Source organism: Mytilus californianus, unplaced genomic scaffold (assembly GCF_021869535.1).
Source record: "Mytilus californianus isolate M0D057914Y unplaced genomic scaffold, xbMytCali1.0.p SCAF_10, whole genome shotgun sequence".
In the NCBI taxonomy this organism is placed as follows: Eukaryota; Metazoa; Mollusca; class Bivalvia; order Mytilida; family Mytilidae; genus Mytilus; species Mytilus californianus.
The window spans coordinates 40652622-40670967 of record NW_026262582.1 but is presented as its reverse complement, the minus strand read 5'-3'; the positions used below and the strand labels follow the sequence as shown (position 1 = coordinate 40670967).

General features: G+C 33.4%; 1 protein-coding gene across 1 annotated transcript; it reads right to left on the bottom strand.

Annotated features, from left to right (window-relative positions):
* Positions 1-2228: 2228 nt before the first annotated feature.
* Positions 2229-8397, bottom strand: LOC127718137 (myosin heavy chain IB-like). The gene is made up of 3 exons (XM_052224096.1): positions 8178-8397; positions 5546-5729; positions 2229-2427 (listed from the first exon to the last, which is right to left on the bottom strand). The coding sequence occupies exons 1-3, from the start codon at positions 8395-8397 to the stop codon at positions 2256-2258; spliced, it is 576 nt and encodes a 191-aa protein (XP_052080056.1). The 3' UTR covers positions 2229-2255.
* Between the last annotated feature and the right edge of the window lie 9949 nt (positions 8398-18346).

The window sequence follows — 18346 nt, the reverse complement described above, 5'->3', positions numbered from 1 at the left end:
TTTTTATTGGTAGGTTAATTCTAATACACCTTATCGCTATTTAGTCCAATCCGGGAAAAACAGGTACTTAGACAACTTCCTGTTGAGGTCAGGTGGAGCAAAACAAAGGTCATCAGCAATGAGCTGAGGGAGGAAAGGTTTGGAAAAAGGACATTTGAAAATGCTTTGTTTGATGTGATTTCGATGGTTTAAGCAGGTCTCTATGAAAATTTTATACACAATGCATTGTTTGAACAAGGCCACAGACAGCTCCAACTGGTTTGAAAAGTAGTGTAATTTTAGAACTTATCCGGATAGGAATAAATAGCGATAAGGCGTATGCATATTGATCTGTTCATATTTCCGCATTTCCGTGGTAATTCTTAGTGATTTCGTTTGGAGTATTGTCATTTTTGCCATCCACGAAAGGAGAAGATATGATAAAGGAGACGCAAAAGATACCAAAATGGATAATCAAACTCATAAATAGAAAACGAACTGACAAAGCCAAAAAACGACCAAAAGACAAACAAGAGTATACAAAACACAACATATTAAACTTAAGACTGAGCAACACGAACCCTACCAAAAAGTGCCCGTAAAATGTTAGAAGACACCACTTGGAATATTTGGATGAAAAGCTTCCTTGTCAACAGCAACCCTCTATCAAGGAAATCATGATTGGAAACGAATACTCTGGACTATTGTATCAACTAGGATATATATGCTGCATATTTTGGCCGCTTGAAGTTCGAAAATCAAAAAAAGTATTATAAACCTACTAAATAACACCCTTCAGATGTGCATAGAACATTAGTCTGTCGGACATCAGTGTTTGTATTTGTGAATTGTGTCTTACATATTGGCATTAAGGTGTCGAACTACTTGCATATACCAATGTTTAGTAGAATAGCCACAAAAAGTCAAAATATCCTCATTATGAGAACTTGTCATTAATATTTAGATATGAGTTACAGCTTTACCCCAGGTTTTAATGAGCATCATGAGTGTAAAATATTCATTTGCGTAAAGCCGTTGCTCAACTAAATTGCAACGAAAAGCTATGCATGTAATGGCCATTTAATGAGCATGTTAATGACCTCATCGTGACCTTTCTACACTTACGTGTCCAGGTAATATTAACCTGTTTTAAATTCAAGGTCCAAATCATGGGTCTGATCATACCTCTTTCTTTGTTTCCTTCGATGCTTTTTTGTTTTGCAAACTGTCGATTAACATGAGCAACACGACGAGTGCCACATGTGGAGCAGGATCTACTTACCCTTCCGGAGCACCTGAGATCACCCCTAGTTTTTGGTGGGATTCGTTTTGCTCATTCTTAAGTTTTCTATGTTGTGTTTTGTGTACTGTTGTTTGTCTGTTAGTCTTTTTCTTTTTTAGCCACGGCGTTGTCAGTTTGTTTTCGACTTGTGGGTTTGGGTTGCCCTTTGGTATCATCCGCCTCTCTTAGATATTTGGTTTATATGATATCGAAGGGTGTATTCGATTGTGAAACTCACATCACATAACCGAACACTTACAAAAAAGAGTTATCTCTACAATAACGTTTTACTTGTTATGACTACCCCTTCGCAACTTCAAATGCTATCGACATAATCAATTGTTTTGAAATTGCTCGTTGCATACTCAGCATGTCGTAAATAATTTAACGGAACGAAATAGATACTCCATTAGAGATTTATTTCCCTAAATGTATTCAACATTAGTGAAATGTTATTGTCCCTTATAAACCGTAAGTGAAAGGGACCTCGGGATCTTTAAATTTGAGATCCTTGGTCCCCAAAAAGGAAATTAAAGTCAAGGTTAAGTTAAAGGTCAGGGTCATGTTTTATTTTTTTTAACTTTGTTTGTAATCACTACTCTTCAGAGACCTTAATAAATGAGTAAATACTGGAAGCAACAGTGTTTTGGATGGAAATTTTTGCACTTCATCATATAAAACCGGACTTCCAAATGTATTTGTTGTTATACATTACTCATTTGTCAAGATAGAGAATTTTCCTGTTTTCATACTTAGTTGGGCGACGCCGTTTTCGAGAAAAAAATCACATTTAACACATGTCTCATTTTTGTGGAAACCTTAACTCGACCATGAATACAAGATAACCGCGGTGACTTGTACATCATGCCAAAAAGGTGCTTTTCATAAAAGAATTGACGTAACAACTTAAAACGATCAATTGAAATACATTATAATTTTTTTAATAGAATTTTTGCAATCACTTTTCTGTTTGTATCGACATTAAATCGATTATTCAAAATGGGAATCCCGGGTCTCCTTCCCCGCCATCACCAGGGAAAATCCCCCCTGTGTCTGATCCCCGACCTTCACCACCACCACGTCCTGTACTAGGAGGAAAAATTCCTCCGTCACCACCAGGCATCATGACCATGGTACCACCACTGCCGCCGCCACCAGTTGTGCTCCTGCAAAAGAACAAATAAATCAGCAATGTTTTTTTTTTTAAATAACATTTTATGAACGAAATTTGTGAAAAATTATTGACGTCCAAATTTGTCGTATATATTTTTATTTATTCTTTCATGAAATAATTTGTTAGCGTTTATTATTTTTGCCTTTAAGATTTAGAATTTCCTTAAAATTCTTATGACAAGCTTCGTATAATTCTCAATTTTTTTGCATGAATGTTTCGAAATCTTTTAAAGAATTCAAATAATATCAAAGGGCAATTGGGATTAAGAAGTGAGTGTTAGTCTTGCCGATTTAACTTCGACCTGACTGAAAATACTTGTACATATGTGTTAATGTGTCATTTGGTCTCTGTTGGAGGGTTGTCTCATTCGCAATCTCATTGGCAACTGAACCACATTTTCTTATTTTTATAATACACAACAATTATCAATTTTGACTATTAGATGAGAGAATAATGGTTAAAAATTGAAAAAAAATATAGGACATGGAATATCAACATTAACATAACATAGACTAATGGACAAACAAACAGAAATACTGTAAATTCAGAAATTATTGCATGCATTTATTATTGCGATTTTGAAAAATGAACAAAAATGCGAGATTAATTATTGCAATTTCAGGAAAATGTGCATTAAGATATATGAATCAGATATCAGAATGCGAGTTCTTATTATTGCATTGCTCACCCTGTCGCATTATTCGCATTAATAAAAACATCACAATAATTTCTGAATTTACAGTACATGATTGAAAACACCTTCCAAATTCCGGACCCCTTATGTTTATAACAAAATATATTCAAAGCTTGAAATTACCCCGAGTCGAAAAAGTTTTACCCGAATTTAACAAAGATTATTAAAAATTTGCCATCAACCTAAAATTATACAAAATGACAAAATCATTAATACAAAAGACAACCACGAAGGAGATTTATAATTTCAAGGAGGCACTTACATCTGTTGAGGGATTAAAGTAGGCGTGTATCACTTGTCATTTGATGGCAAACTACAATCCAGTACAAGATGACAAGAAGCAAAATCCAAAATCCCATGCAATACATAGTGTCATGCTAGGAAAGGATTCCAAAATCCCATCTGGTACTTAGCGTTGAGCCAGGAACGAAATCCAAAACTTCATCCGTTATTAAGTATACTAGTACCCAAACTCATCAAAAGTACAAAGTGTGAAAGCGACGAAACAGGAATAAATTTCGAAATCACATTCAATACTTAGTACTTACGTTCGGAGCACATGAGATCACACCCTTGGTTTTTGTTGCTCAGTCTTTAGTTTTCTATATTGTGTTTTATATACTGTTGTTTGTCTTTATGTCGTTTTTGTTTTTACCTTAGCGTTGTCAGTTTATTTTCGACTTATGAGTTTGAATGTCTCATCTTTTGCCTTACAGTACCAAGGGCCAAGCCAAGAACAGATTATAAAATCACACCCAGTTCAAAGTGTCAAACTAGGAGCGACTATTGAATTGCAAAATTGAAATTGAAATTGTCAAGCGATGAAGCTTGTTTTTCCTTGGATATAATTAAAAATCTCAAGCTTGTGTCCTTGCAGGTATTTCAAACTATCATGCAGTCGTTTCCTAGCAGATTCGTATTTCAAACGTGTAAATAAACCCATCATAGATACCAGTATGACAATTGTGTACGCCAGACGCGTGTTTCGTTTTCAAGAGACTCGTCAGTGATGCTCGAATAAAAAAACTCAACTAATGTACGAAATTGAGGTCTTTTACTCAGGACATTTTTAAAGTTATAACTTTGAAATTTTGTTGCGTCCCTAGATCTTGAGCGTATTTTAAGTTGATAATGACATAAATAATATTCACATGCACTTTTCGCATTAATTTATTCCGTCATATATACTTTTGATGCATGGAATCACAGAATACATAAAAAGAATGAATAACAGGAACATCAACCTGCTACCCATTGCTTGCCGGATCTGCTTACCCTTCCGGAGCACCTGAGATCACCCCCAGTTTTTGGTGGGGTTCGTGTTGCTTAGTCTTAAAACGGATAGTTTTCTATGTTGTGTCATCTGTACTATTATTTGTCTGTTTGTCTTTTTATTTTTGGCCATGGCGTTCTCAGTTTGTTTTCGATCTATGAGTTTGACTGTCCCTCTGGTATCTTTCGTCCCTCTTTTTTTACGATTCGATTTCTGCTACCTACTACCCATTGATTGCTATATTATAACACAGTTATAACACTTACTAGTGAAACTGTAACAGCGAACCATTCCGGAGCATCTTAGACCATAGCCGTTGTTTATAGGTCATGTTTTGCTCAATCTTAAGTTGGTGTAGTGTTTACGGAGCTTTTATTAGTTTTGTCAATTATGGTTTATATTTATACTTCAGAATCAATTCTCCCTTTTTACCTTTTGTATGTTTATTATATATGAACATTTGTCTTTTCGTTTTGCCACAAGTGAAAATGATAGTTTGATTATATTACTCGCTCCTTACACCTATATTTTATTCGCCATATAGCGCCTCATACCGTTCAATTAATAATTGGAAACTCGTTTTTTAATTAACAATTTGTCACCCATCTATTGTTTAAAATACCATGTGTACACGAACTAACCTTTACATATCTAGACCTATGATGAACATAGTTTTATAAATAAAACACACAATAAAAAAGAAACCTGAGGTCAATCTACAAACAGAATGACCACCAACTTGAACAGGGAAATAAAAGCAAGTTTATAATTTTGGATGGCATGAGTTAATGTGCTTGCAACGACAGGACGCTACCTGTACTATATACCTTCGACATCTGCTTTGACTATCTACGCTTATAAAATCAATTGAAGAAATGACTGTGATAATTTTGCTGTCTATGAAGAAATAACATTAAAAAACTACGGGGTTTATTCAGTGTGCACCACATTTTTTTTGGTTATTTTGAATAGACAGAAAAATTATAATTTAATTCTAAATTCCATTGTTAAGGAGTTAATAATGAAAAAAAAACGTTGATGACGTCACAGTCACATGACAAAATTATGAGCTGATAGACAAAAAACTTTCAGCCAATCAGAAGACTCGTTAGATCCAAAATTAAATTATTTTACGATACGTACATCATCATCATGCCTGCCATCATACCCATCATGCCCATCATGGCAGCTCCAGCTACAACCGCCGTATTAGCAGTAGTGTCAGTACTAGTTTCCGCCATTGTACTTTGCTGCATCGGTTGTGATCGTTGTAATGACATAATTATTGAAGATAGGATTGACACCCAAATGATAAGGGAAAAGATACCTAAAACGATGAAAAACAATTCGAACAGCTATATATATTTTTAAATGTCCATATTTATACTAGCCAATTTCGAGATTAACATCCTCAAAATATCATTATTCACATCAATGTTTCGTTGCCTGCCATATAGTTGACTTGGTATATGAAGTTAATTAAGAAGCTAGTGGATTAAACTAGGATTTAATTTGTTTGTCTTATTTTGAGCGAAAGCATGCCATTCAATTCATTCTTGAATTAATTCATTCCAGTCTCAAAAAGTCTGAAGTTTAAGGAAGGTTTTCTGACACATCAAGTTTATCATTTCTTATAAAAATCAGGAATGTAACAGTTGTATTTTACTCGTTCTGTTGGTTGATAAAGAGAGCCGAAAGATACCAAAGGGACATTAAAACTCATAAGTAGAAAATAAACTGACAACGCCATGGCTAAAAAAAGAAAAAGACCAAAAACTGGGAGTATTCTCAGGTGCTCCGGAAGGGTACGCAGATCCTGCTCCACATGAGGCATCCGTCGTGTTGCTCATGTTAGTACAAACTCAGTAATAAGTCTAATTCGGTAGGTCACATTCGGAGAAAAGGTGACGGGATTGTAGTTACGACAATTGGAACGTATCCACTGTCATCTGTAAAACGGATATTCCATAATGGTCAACAAACTCGTGATGGCGTCCGTAAAATTTACGAAGTTGTGATTTCAACTTCACCACTTGGTTTAATAGCTTCTTTGTTAGCAGCAACCCTCTACCAAGGAAATAATGATAGGAAATACAAGCTCTGTAATATCGTATGAACTGGGAGATATATACTCCGTATGCAAGCGCTGCTAGAATGCTGCTACATACAAATGGAAAGTTCACAATTGATAACGTTTGTTTTCGTCAGTTTTTGCGGACTTTCCCTTTTTTGAATTCACCTTGGAGTACGGTATTTTTTTTTTCTGAGAATGAAGTTAAAGGGATATGCTAGCTTTTCTTCTATTTTCCAATGAAGTTACTGTGTGAGATTTTTTTCATATGAATAGAGTAACACGTTAGGACGATGAGCATATTTAGTTTTCATGGAAATGCCGATTGTAGGTTGAAAAAAAACGCCCGGCATATGATATAAATATGTTGTCAATCAAAAACTCAAGTATCTCAATTATATAAAAACGAGGAAATTTGGTATGATTGTCAATGAGACAACTATCCATCAGAGTTAAAATGAAGTGGTAGAACACAATTATAGGCCAGCGTACGGCCTTCTACAATGAGAAGAACCCATATCGTATAGTCAGCTATAAAACGCCCCGACATGAAAAATGTGAAACAATTCAAACGAGAAAACTTACGACCTAATGTGTAACTAAACAATTTATGAAAAACAAATTTGACAGACATGAACCAACTACAACCACTCTACTAAAGGCTCCTGACTTGAGACAAGCACATTAAGAATGTGGCGGGATTAAACATATTTGGGAGTGTTCAACTCTCCCCTAACCATGGACAGTGGTGTAACAGAACAACAACAACAAAAACTGTTGAAGTTGACATAACTCAAAATCTCTTTTAAATCTCTTTTTAGACAAAGAGGTTTTCAAAAAGTGATTTCATATTTGTCAGTTGTACCAGTACCAAAAATGAAATAAAATGAAACTAAACAATCTGCGTTTATAAACATGTATCCCAATCATTATGGAGTTCCTTCGGTTTTTAAAAGTTGTACTAATTTTTTTTTACTTGGATATGAATAAACAAAATATGAATACAGGAAAGATTACAGTAATCGGCAATGAAACAGCAGCACAAACATATCATAATTAATCATATCTTAAATGGACAAACGGATATATCGAACTCTTAATGATCCCGAGTTAAGATAAGATATCAGAGACGTGTGTTTTTAGATTTTGTTGTTCCTTACAGACTTCAACTTGAAACTATTTTTCAAAGTAAATGTCATAACACAAATGCAATGTTATATAAATTATATAAATGTATGTATATGAAATCATACTGTCAAATACAAGTGTTCAAAGCTTAAAAAAATAGAAATATATTTACTGCAAAATAAATGCTTTCGTGCAAGGAAAATTGGTTTACTTTTCTTAAACGTGTGCTGAAGTGACGTCAGACCTATGATTATCAATTTGATCAACTATGAGCGAAAAAGGTCGATTGTCTGCTATGGGTATATCTTCAAATGGATTTCAAATCATATTACCAACCAACTAGTATTTTTCACAGTATTTGGATCATTTGTGCAACAAAAATCAATTCATACATTTATTCGTACAACATTAATAACATTGAATATATAAAAAACGCTTTGGCCTCACCTCTGTATTGATATATTGTTAACAAATGTGTTTCCTCTATCTTACTGTCAATTGATAACAAATGTTAATTGGTGAAATTGAACAAGCTTTTTACAAAGGCAATACTCACTGTTCGAATACATATCTTACCTCCAAAATTACCGAACGATCCACCTGATCCACCAGAGCGAGAACCACGTGATACGACAATTTGACCATATGTTTGTCTTTCAGGTACTCCATATGGCACATAATATGGTACAGGTAATATCTTAGCTCCATCTGATGGTACAGTTCCTTGAAAAAATCCTTGACTTACAGCTGAGGAAACAGCTATCAACACGACAGTGATGATCGATAGGGTTGTCATTTTCACCTATAATAAAAAACGAAGCATTTACAGATTAAATTCCAAACTTTTCCTCAAAAGAAGAGAAGATATTTCATAGACTGAGATGACTTATCGATTTAGAATTTGGGATAGGGACAAATTGTTGATAAAAAAGATTAGTTTGTATTTTGGATAAATTTAGGGTTCTGAGGGGAAATGTAGGGAACAAACTAAAGGAACTTAAAAACGAGCTATCTGGTCAACTTATGGCAATGTTACATGACAAATGTTAATGTTAAATTTACATGGGCGACACGACGGGTATTTACCCTTCCGGAACAGCTGAGATCACCCTGGTTTTTGCGGGTTCATGTTGCTTAGTCTTAAGTATTCTATGTTGTGGTTTGTAACTGCTGTTTGTCTTTCATCGTTTGTCGGTGGTTTTTGCCATGGCATAGTCAATTTGTTTTCAACTTATGAGTTTAAATATCCATTTTGCTGTTTTTCGCATCCCCTTTACGTGCAATAAGTAAAAATGTGGTCAGTTTCAAAAACTAATCAAATAAAGATTGACGTCAGTATTGTCAAAAGGATATATCAATAAAATTAAACGAAACAATATCTGATAACTGAAGATTGAATAAACACAATTTGCTATACACAATCATGAAAGATACCAGGTTCATAAGTGTGTTTTCGTCAGATGGTCGTCTCGTCGTCATCAGACTCATCAGTGACGCTCGAATCAAAAACAGTTGGAAGCCCTAATCAAATATGAAGTTGAAACATCAAAACCTAAAATTCCAAAAAAGTATAAAAGTTGATATGGTCTTAGGTTTCCTTGAAAGGTAGGCAGTCTTGCTCCACTGCAGTGGCCACCGCTGTGTGATAATGTGACAAACCATGCCAGAAACAAGTAGCAGTCATCACACCGTAAATGTTGTTATTTGGCAATCAATTAGTAACATATCGAAGATTTCGATTAGTAATCGTTATATTATGGTAATCAATGGGTATCAAAGAAAGAAAACAACTCGTTACAGATTTCATGCATCCGAAGTGCTTTTCTGGATTTACCTTCATCAGCAACTTAGGTATATCGAAAACTAATTGTTATAAAAAGTTAAATATATTCTGAAATCGAATTTAGTTCGGTTGATTTTTAAAAATAATTACATGTACTTATAGATTTTAACCTATTTGATGCTATATTACATGGTGTTTGTGCACTCATAAATGGATTTACCCTACCACTTTTGATGCCTGTATTAAGTCCAGCTATCCTGGTCACGTGGTTTTTGTTTTTGTTTTGTTGTTGTTTGTCTTTATTGATACTTTTTTTTCTTCAGTCAAATCGTGTTTTGTTGGTTGGTGCTGTCTTTTGTACTGTATAATATATTGTGATCCCTGGTATGTACATACATGTAGACCTTTGGCCTAATTATTAAACAAACTTAGTAGCATACAAATACTTATATATATAATCAGAGTATTCATCTGTATATTTATGATACATGTATGTGCAATACAGTGAGTAGTATAATACACCGCTGATCGAAATATGACATTTATAGAAAACAATTATATTTCAAATAAATACATTAATAGAAGGTAACTTCATTAAAAACATTTTATTCTGAAAATAACCAATGAAAAAAGCCCTGTGAGCTAGTCTAGGTGACATACTAAACATATGTTATAAAGATATTGATTTGGCATTGAGCAGCAATCTGATATATACAAGTTTTAGTTGTGTCATATAAGATTATACTCTTCTTAATAAACAAACTATACAAAACTAAGGGAATCAACTGTTATTTCTTTAAAATGGCTATCAGTTATTTTGTTAAACTGTTATATCGTTTAAGCAGCACAAAAAATTAAACGGAAACCATTAATTATAAAGAAAACGCATTGTAACACATTTCACCTTTACTTTTGTTGTTGATGATTCAGTTTGCGGATTCAAAAAGACCACCTCTTCTAGCTATACAGGTTGATTGCTATGATGAACAATGCACCAATATTTATATATAATCAATGAAGTTGAATTTATGAGCAATAAAAAAATACATAATGTAGACAATCAGTGGGACTTGAACTTTGAAATATGGGTGCCTGAACCTCTACAGTCCGATAGAAACATCTATCTTAAGTGACCTTCAGTAATACCAAGACAATTTTGTCAGAATTTGAACATCAAGTTCCATTTTTGGGACCTTTTGTTCAATTTTCACGGTCTCGCGTTTTAGTTGGTCGTAACAGAAATCTTGAATAATAGATATGACTCAAACGTATCTTTTTGCACAATTCTAGAATTTCCCACCAAGTCCTTTTTTTAGTGGTTCCTGTTGATCCATTTTTTGATAAATCCTACCAAGTTGATGGACTGCTTTATACAATCATACTCAGTAAGCATGCAGTATTTGGCAAAAATGCAAGATAATTCTAGCTATTTTAGTTGAAAAGGAAAATTTTATCAGTAATTCGTCATTATTCATTTTTTGGAATAATCTACGTTTACAGTACGTTAGTAGTTGTATTTCTCTTTGAAAAATTAAAGACAGCGCGACAATTTTATCCGACGTTCGTCAAATTTCCTGATATGTCGTCAGTCGCTATCTGCCTTTTGCTACAAATCCTAATTAAAAAATTTTAACATTATTCGAAAAAATTAACAAAATGCAACAGAAATATGCATTGGTGTGTCTTTTAAATGCCCAAAGACAGTAACAGTAAAAGATATTTTAATAAATTAATGAAAAACATTTTTCTATTTCAGTGCAAAATTTCAGAGTGTAAATTTGCCGTTTCCATACACGATATAGGGTGATACAAAGAAAAATCACCTGCAGGCGTTAACAATACATAGTCTTAAACATAAACACAACTGATTGAATAGAGATTATAATACTACAAAACAACTACACATATCTGAGATATACAATTTCAAGATTTGGTAATAATTAATCCTGTATTGAATCGGAATTGTGTCCTGAAATTCTAATGCAATATTGAATTTTGAATTTGAAGTCTTGAACGATACATCCAAGACGACACCGAATGACACGTAGCGACTTTATGCATGCTTACGTGTGACACATGTGGAGCAGAATCTGCTTACCCTTCTGGAGTACCTGAGATCATCCACGGTTTTTGGTGGGGTTCGTGATGCTCAATGTTTAGTTTTCTATGTTGTGTGTTGTTTGTCTTTGGTTCTTTTTCGTTTTTTTCAATGGTATTGTCAGTTTATTTTCGACTTATGAGTTTGAATGTCCCTTTGGTATCTCTCACCTACCTTTTGTAATAAACTAATTTCTGGTGAGGGTGGGGAAAACTGATCCACATATTTCAATGAACATGTTTCTAAGGAAATGCCTGTACCAAGTCAGGAATATGACAGTTGTTTTACATTCGTTAGATGTGTTTGAGCTTTTGATGTTGCCATTTTATAAAGGACATTCCGTTTTGAGTTTCCCTTGGAGTTCGGTATTTTTGTTATTTTACTTTTTTCATAGACAACAAACATGTTAAAATGCCATTTATACCGTCCAGATTACGGGTTAATATGTTTTCTTTGATATCTTATTTTGATGTCATTTGCCATAAAATGTTAGGCAGTTGCTTCCTTAATATAATCCTAAGATGACAAGATGTTTAACACATCTTAGTAGTCTGATGTTACACTTACTTCTCAATATCACAGGTCAATATACTTGTTTACAAAATACAACGATAAGATCTTGTTTAGATGTCAAAAATTTGCCGCAGATGTTAGGTCAGTATATTGATGTTCTTCCCCTCAACAAATAGCAGTCAGTACATTCGTTGATGTGTGTCTAAAAGTAAACGTGACACTCAAATTATTTAACTTAAATATTATGATACCCAATGATGTTTTTGGTTGTTTTTCATAAACAGAACAGAATTCATCTTTAATCTTTATAGTGTTTAACATACATTTGTTAGTCCGAAAAGGAGTGAATAAAAACTATTGACACTTAACATTCGTTCTGTTGGTTGATTAAGTCTAACATTCGATTTAGTCAAATTTTATGGACTTTCCCCTTTTTAAATAAACCTTGGAGTTCGGTATTTTTGTTATACTTTCTTAACATGATTGAAACGTATTTTTTAAAAAGAATTCTTCAATAAATGTATTATAACACCGCTCAACTTGAACTTATTTAAATAATATTTGTATTGCCTTTTCCATCTAAGACCTACACATGTAATCTTCAATCACAATCTTTTTGCAGCATTATGTAATTTTTTTTCCAATGCTTAACCACTCCAAATGCCCATGCTCAAAGAAAAGATCGACTTTTTCGCCTGATAAAACAAAACTTTTTCTACAACAATGGGGCTCGTACATATACATTTCTTGTAGGTCATAAAAAAACTGTCTTTGTGAAGAACCACATTGATTCCAACAACAATTACATCGAAGTTGATATCATCAAAATGATGATCACTATGACCGAGAACATATTTGTTGAATTTGGTGGATTAATATGTTAACAAACAGTACGATATAACAATAGATGTGTCTTCTTGCTGACTTGTTTTTGTACGTATGTAGAGAAATACATACAGAACGTTCTCAAAGACAGAAAACAGTATATTTCAACGCTCTTTAATTTTACTTTCAGATATATTAATGATGTCACTCAATAACCCATTTTTCAGTGAATACTTGCATATCATATATTCCATTGAACTTGAGATTCAGATTGGATGATATTTACTTTCCAATTCTCTCTTACCCATTTCTGAAGAGTAACATTGCATATGCCAAGTCGTTTAGAGTTTGAATATCTCAATTGATATTTTAGGCTTGTGCATGTTTACACCCTAAACGTATTTAATCAACAATGGTATATGCTCCTTAAACAAAAACTGCTTCAAAAGATTCATGAAGAGGAACGACTGAATTCGACAATTCATAAGTTTTACAGTCACCATCATGACTTGATTGAGCGATACGATGTGTCTGTGTCTCAACTCACTAGCGACAGTTGTAGTTCAGTGTTTCTGTTGTTCTGTTGTTTTCCTCTTATAGTTTATGTGTTTCCCTCGGTTTAAGTTTGTAACCCGGATTTGTTTTCTCTTAATCGATTTATGACTTTTGGACAGCGGTATACTACTGTTGCCTTTAGATCATGTAGATCGCTAGAGTCCAGAAAAGTCGCCTAATCTAATTTTCCGGTTGTGACTTATTCCTTTTACATTTTGACAGAGTATGGATTTACATGGCGGGTGATTCGTGCATAGTAGGAGAAGCTTACCCTGTCGATGGAGCCTGTCTCTGTTCTTTAGGAGTTAAACAACTTGAAACTACAGTAACTGTTGCCACAAATTTGACTAGTTGGAATTTAACATGTTTAAGATCTTAAAACAATGCTATTCATGATCGAAAGGAGAAAACAGAACACGACGTTCACCAGATTTGTGGACATTACTAACAAACGCTGATACCTTCCATATCAACAACACTTAAAATTGTTCTCTCTTTTTAAAAAAAGCAAACGATTCAGGGAAAATATCACAAAACTTTTCAAATTTTAAATGTTAAAAAAAATGTATGTTGAACTTGAATATCAATCTTAACAAACTTAAAAAAAAATAAAAATACAGTATGAACCCTGTAATGTTTTTAGATATAAGAAATGTTTAAACTGGTATACAAGTCCAGTTTAATTTACCATGTATATATTTAAAGTAACAAACTGATATATGTCAATGAGAAAACAGCAATGCAACTGCTTATCATATTAATTATGTTTTCTATATAAAAAAATTTTTTTTTTTACCTTTTCACACCTTTTCACACAAGATCTGTTCAGAAGTGTCAGATTTTTTTTATATCAACATTTAGTATTTATGTACAGCCGAAATGCTTTAAGCATAATAAAAATCCTGTCATTTGCCATCGGATCAGTCACAGAAATCATGTGTTTTTCACCTGGCAAAATTCAGAACTTCCGACCTTTCCGTACCGGTACAAATTCACCTTATTGACTATTTTTTAATCGGAAGTCCTCTGAATTGTCTCAAGAATGACGATAAACCATAAAACATGTGTTACAAATCTTCCATAGGCTGTTCTGTTGGTGCAGTTGCACGAGCATATGACATTTTTGACAATCAAACTTCAAAGTCAATGCTCCGCCAGTCAATTTTTCTAGGGATCTACAAATAAGAGCTCCCTGACTCTGAAATTTGTTATCAGGCTTCATTATCAGCATGCTTTACCGTGTAATATGTTTACAGATTCATTGCTTATCAACTTCATGTCTTACACATAATTGTCATGTATGAAATTTTTGTCGCAATTTTAGGGAACTACAATTATGACCTTCCTAAAACTTGTTATCAGGCTTCCTGAGAACATATTTTACTGTGTGATGCGTTTTATCAATTTCCTTAAGGATGGGATATCATTAGTTAGCAGTAGCTCGCAGTTTTACTTGTTAATGGAATGTTAATGTAAATGAAAGTGAAGAATGTTTGCTATTGTTACCCCTTATTCACCTATGAATTGTACAAGAACCTCGGGCGATAAAATGTTTTCTTATATATTGATGAGGTCAACGATTTACAACCTATAACATCCTTGAACTTGACATACATTTAAAAGAAACAAATATTACTTTTCCTATCTGCATTAGAATAGCTGTCATTCCTAACATGATCTTAAATGTATTCGCCGTTTCACAATGTAATGCATTCTGGGTAACAATATAACGTCATTGAATTTCAGTTGCTAAGGAGTTTTTAACCTATCACATTGTCTTGGTGTACGCTTTTAAAAATATTACCCAGAATGCATTAGTTTCTGAAACGGCGAATTGCAAGGATTTATTAAAGATGAAACATTAACATGATTAAGGCATATAAGAAACACAAATGACCATAACAAATTAGTACACAATTTTAACTATTTGAAAGTGAATTACTATGATAACGTCGATATATATTATAGTATTACTGATGCTTCTTCTATTGACCCTCCCTCTGATATGACCATACTGAATTATTGCAGCACAGAAACTTAAAGGAAAAGGAAGAGATCCCTTTAGTTTTAAATAACTTATATATATATATATGTAAAAAAAAGTATCAAGACATTGGAATTTACTCCAGTTTAACAAAGAATGTGTACAAGTGTTGAACCGCTAACTCTTTATGGCAAACATCAAAGTCTTGGAAACTTGATCAAAATTAGACATAGAATAACAAAAATTTGATAGTGGACCCCTGATGAACGCAAATTTGTTATTTTATCTATCGATGAAAAAAATTAATATAAATATATTGATACATGTAAAACATTTGTTACAATTGCATATTTGATTTTATTAAAGTTATGTATATATACATGATATAGATGATATAACTATTCTGCCCAAACACTAAAATAGCATTGTGGTATGCGTGGATATATCTGTGTTTTATAATGACCGAAGATATTTGGTCTTGTTTTAAAACCTATTTCAGGACGGTACTTTCGGGATGACCTGAGTGTCCTAAATTTTTTTTTGAAGCAGATGAGAAATGAACAAAAACTTTAATACACCAGTAATTTTATATCGAAATGAAAATAGACTCATCATAGATACCAACATTAAATTTGTGTACGCCAGACGCGCGTTTCGTCTACAAAAAAACTCATCAGTGACGCTCGAATCAAAAAAGGAAAAAGACAAAAAAAAAAACACATTGTAAGTTTGAAGTTAGCTGAGTTGGATTATGAGGAAATGCAGATTCAATGGAGGTTATTTTGTCTTCACACACACGTGAAAAATAAATACCTACATACCCCATGTGGTTTAGGGATGGATACTCTCCTATTCTGAAAATGTAAACTATGATATATTTATGATAACTGGCTGATATTGTATTTTTGGACCTTAGTCTTCGATATAAAATAAGATATTTTATGTTGCCGCTAGCCCCTCTACTAATTTTAAGGTTTTTTAAATTATATTTCTATGATAGCTTATTTGTAGCTATGTGTTTGGACCGTCTCTCTAATTTAAACATGCTTTTTGAAATGCTTGAAATATATTTCTGCCTAGACTTTCTACACTCGACCGTATTTATTTTGAGTATTGTGTGCGTTCTAAACACTTTGCCTTCCCTTCGTCACTTTTTAACCATACGATCAAACTCTATATTTTGCTCTATGCAAGTAATCAGTCAAACCATTAGAGCAATATTTTTCGTGGTGGATTAAATATTCAACCTGGCAGTCAGGATTAACAATGAAGTCTGATTGACTGAAATCAAATCAAAGGTGTATCACATTGCATATTGATCTATTGTGTTACCTTGTGAAAAAACAAACAAAGCGTTTGCATTAATTAGTGAGTGAGATTTTAATCGAGGACAGAAGTTATTCGACATTTCACCAATTTAAACTAAAAATTACCTGAAGGTGACCGCGTTTCATATCAGCACCAGCCCTTACTGACTTGCGAATATGCACGGTACTACTTCAAAACCAGGAAGCCGACACTAGTCAACCAATTTTGAAACGATCACTTTGATCTGGACAGCATGTAAAAGCATGAGCAATACATTATTGAGTCATTTTCAAACTTTCAATCAGTTTTCAGACTTATCCACTGCGGTAAATTAAAAACTGTTCAGACAATTCACCTGCGATCAATTAAGATATGTTTTGTCTATTTTAAGACTGTGCAGCAGTATTAATTTACCTATACACATCATCATCATACTGAATTGCCTGAAAAGCTACTGAATAGTAATGAATTGACTGAAAGCAAATTGTCTGAACAGTTCTAAATTTACCTTAAGTTTGAAAATGGATTCAAAAACTGAACATGACTGAATAATTTATTGTTCAGACTTTTCAGATGATGTTTAGGTCAAAATCACCGTTTAAGACTAACATTTATTAACTTGTGTCACTGGGTACTCTCGGGAAGGAATGTGGGGTACATTTTGATCGTTGATTCAAAGCCCGACAATCTTGGAGAATAATCGGAGAAACCAACTAAAACAGAGTCATCAAAGTCAAGGTTTGAACAGAATAATCACAAACTGCGTACTTTCTGATTGAAAAGTCCGAGCAGTCCGAGAGAGAAACGGAAAACGTCACTAGTGAAAGTGACGAGTATACTGTTACACTCGATATAAAAATAAACATCTCTCAGTCCATGGAGGAAGAAACTGCATCAAATTTACCTGCTTAATCAGACTCATTCCCAAGTTATGTCTATATGAGATGCAACATAGAGATCATATCCGGTAACCAGTACGAAAACAATACAAACTATCTATAAATATTATATTTCTCCTCAAAAAAGGCGTGGTTTGTGAAACAGCTGTATTTACAAAGTGCAACCTTGAAAGCATATTTTTGGTGCAAATTATCGCTTAATTGGTTATTTTGTATGGCACATCTGTCTCGAGGTAGAAGAAACATTTTCACAAACAAATTAACCATTATGCGCAATCAAAAATTGCATGTGCATGAGAAAATTATATTCTGAGTACTAAGCTATTTATTAATGTCATCTCTAAATAGTCTTCTTGTCTTTATAGTACAAATATGATTGATTCCAATTTTAAGGATACATTAATGATTCAATTTAGTCTCTTAATACATCCATTGGTGAATGCATTTCCTTTAAAACTAGAACAGTCAATCAAAATTTAGGATGACCGTGGAAAGGCGTGGTTTACTGTTTACAGTTACCAAAGAACCTACATATACATATAAAATCAACAACAACTAAACACGGATGTCAGTTGCATCATGTATTAGATCTAAAGGTTATTTTCAAAAGTACATGAAAATGTTAATGCTTATTAATATATTAAGCCAGTAGGCATTACGGCTTGAAATTTTATATAGGTTATTCCTCAATCACATGTCATACAAACCTGGACTTGTATCATACTGTATGTTTATATTGTAGCCCTTCGGTGTTATCAAAATCTTTAAAACGAGATATTT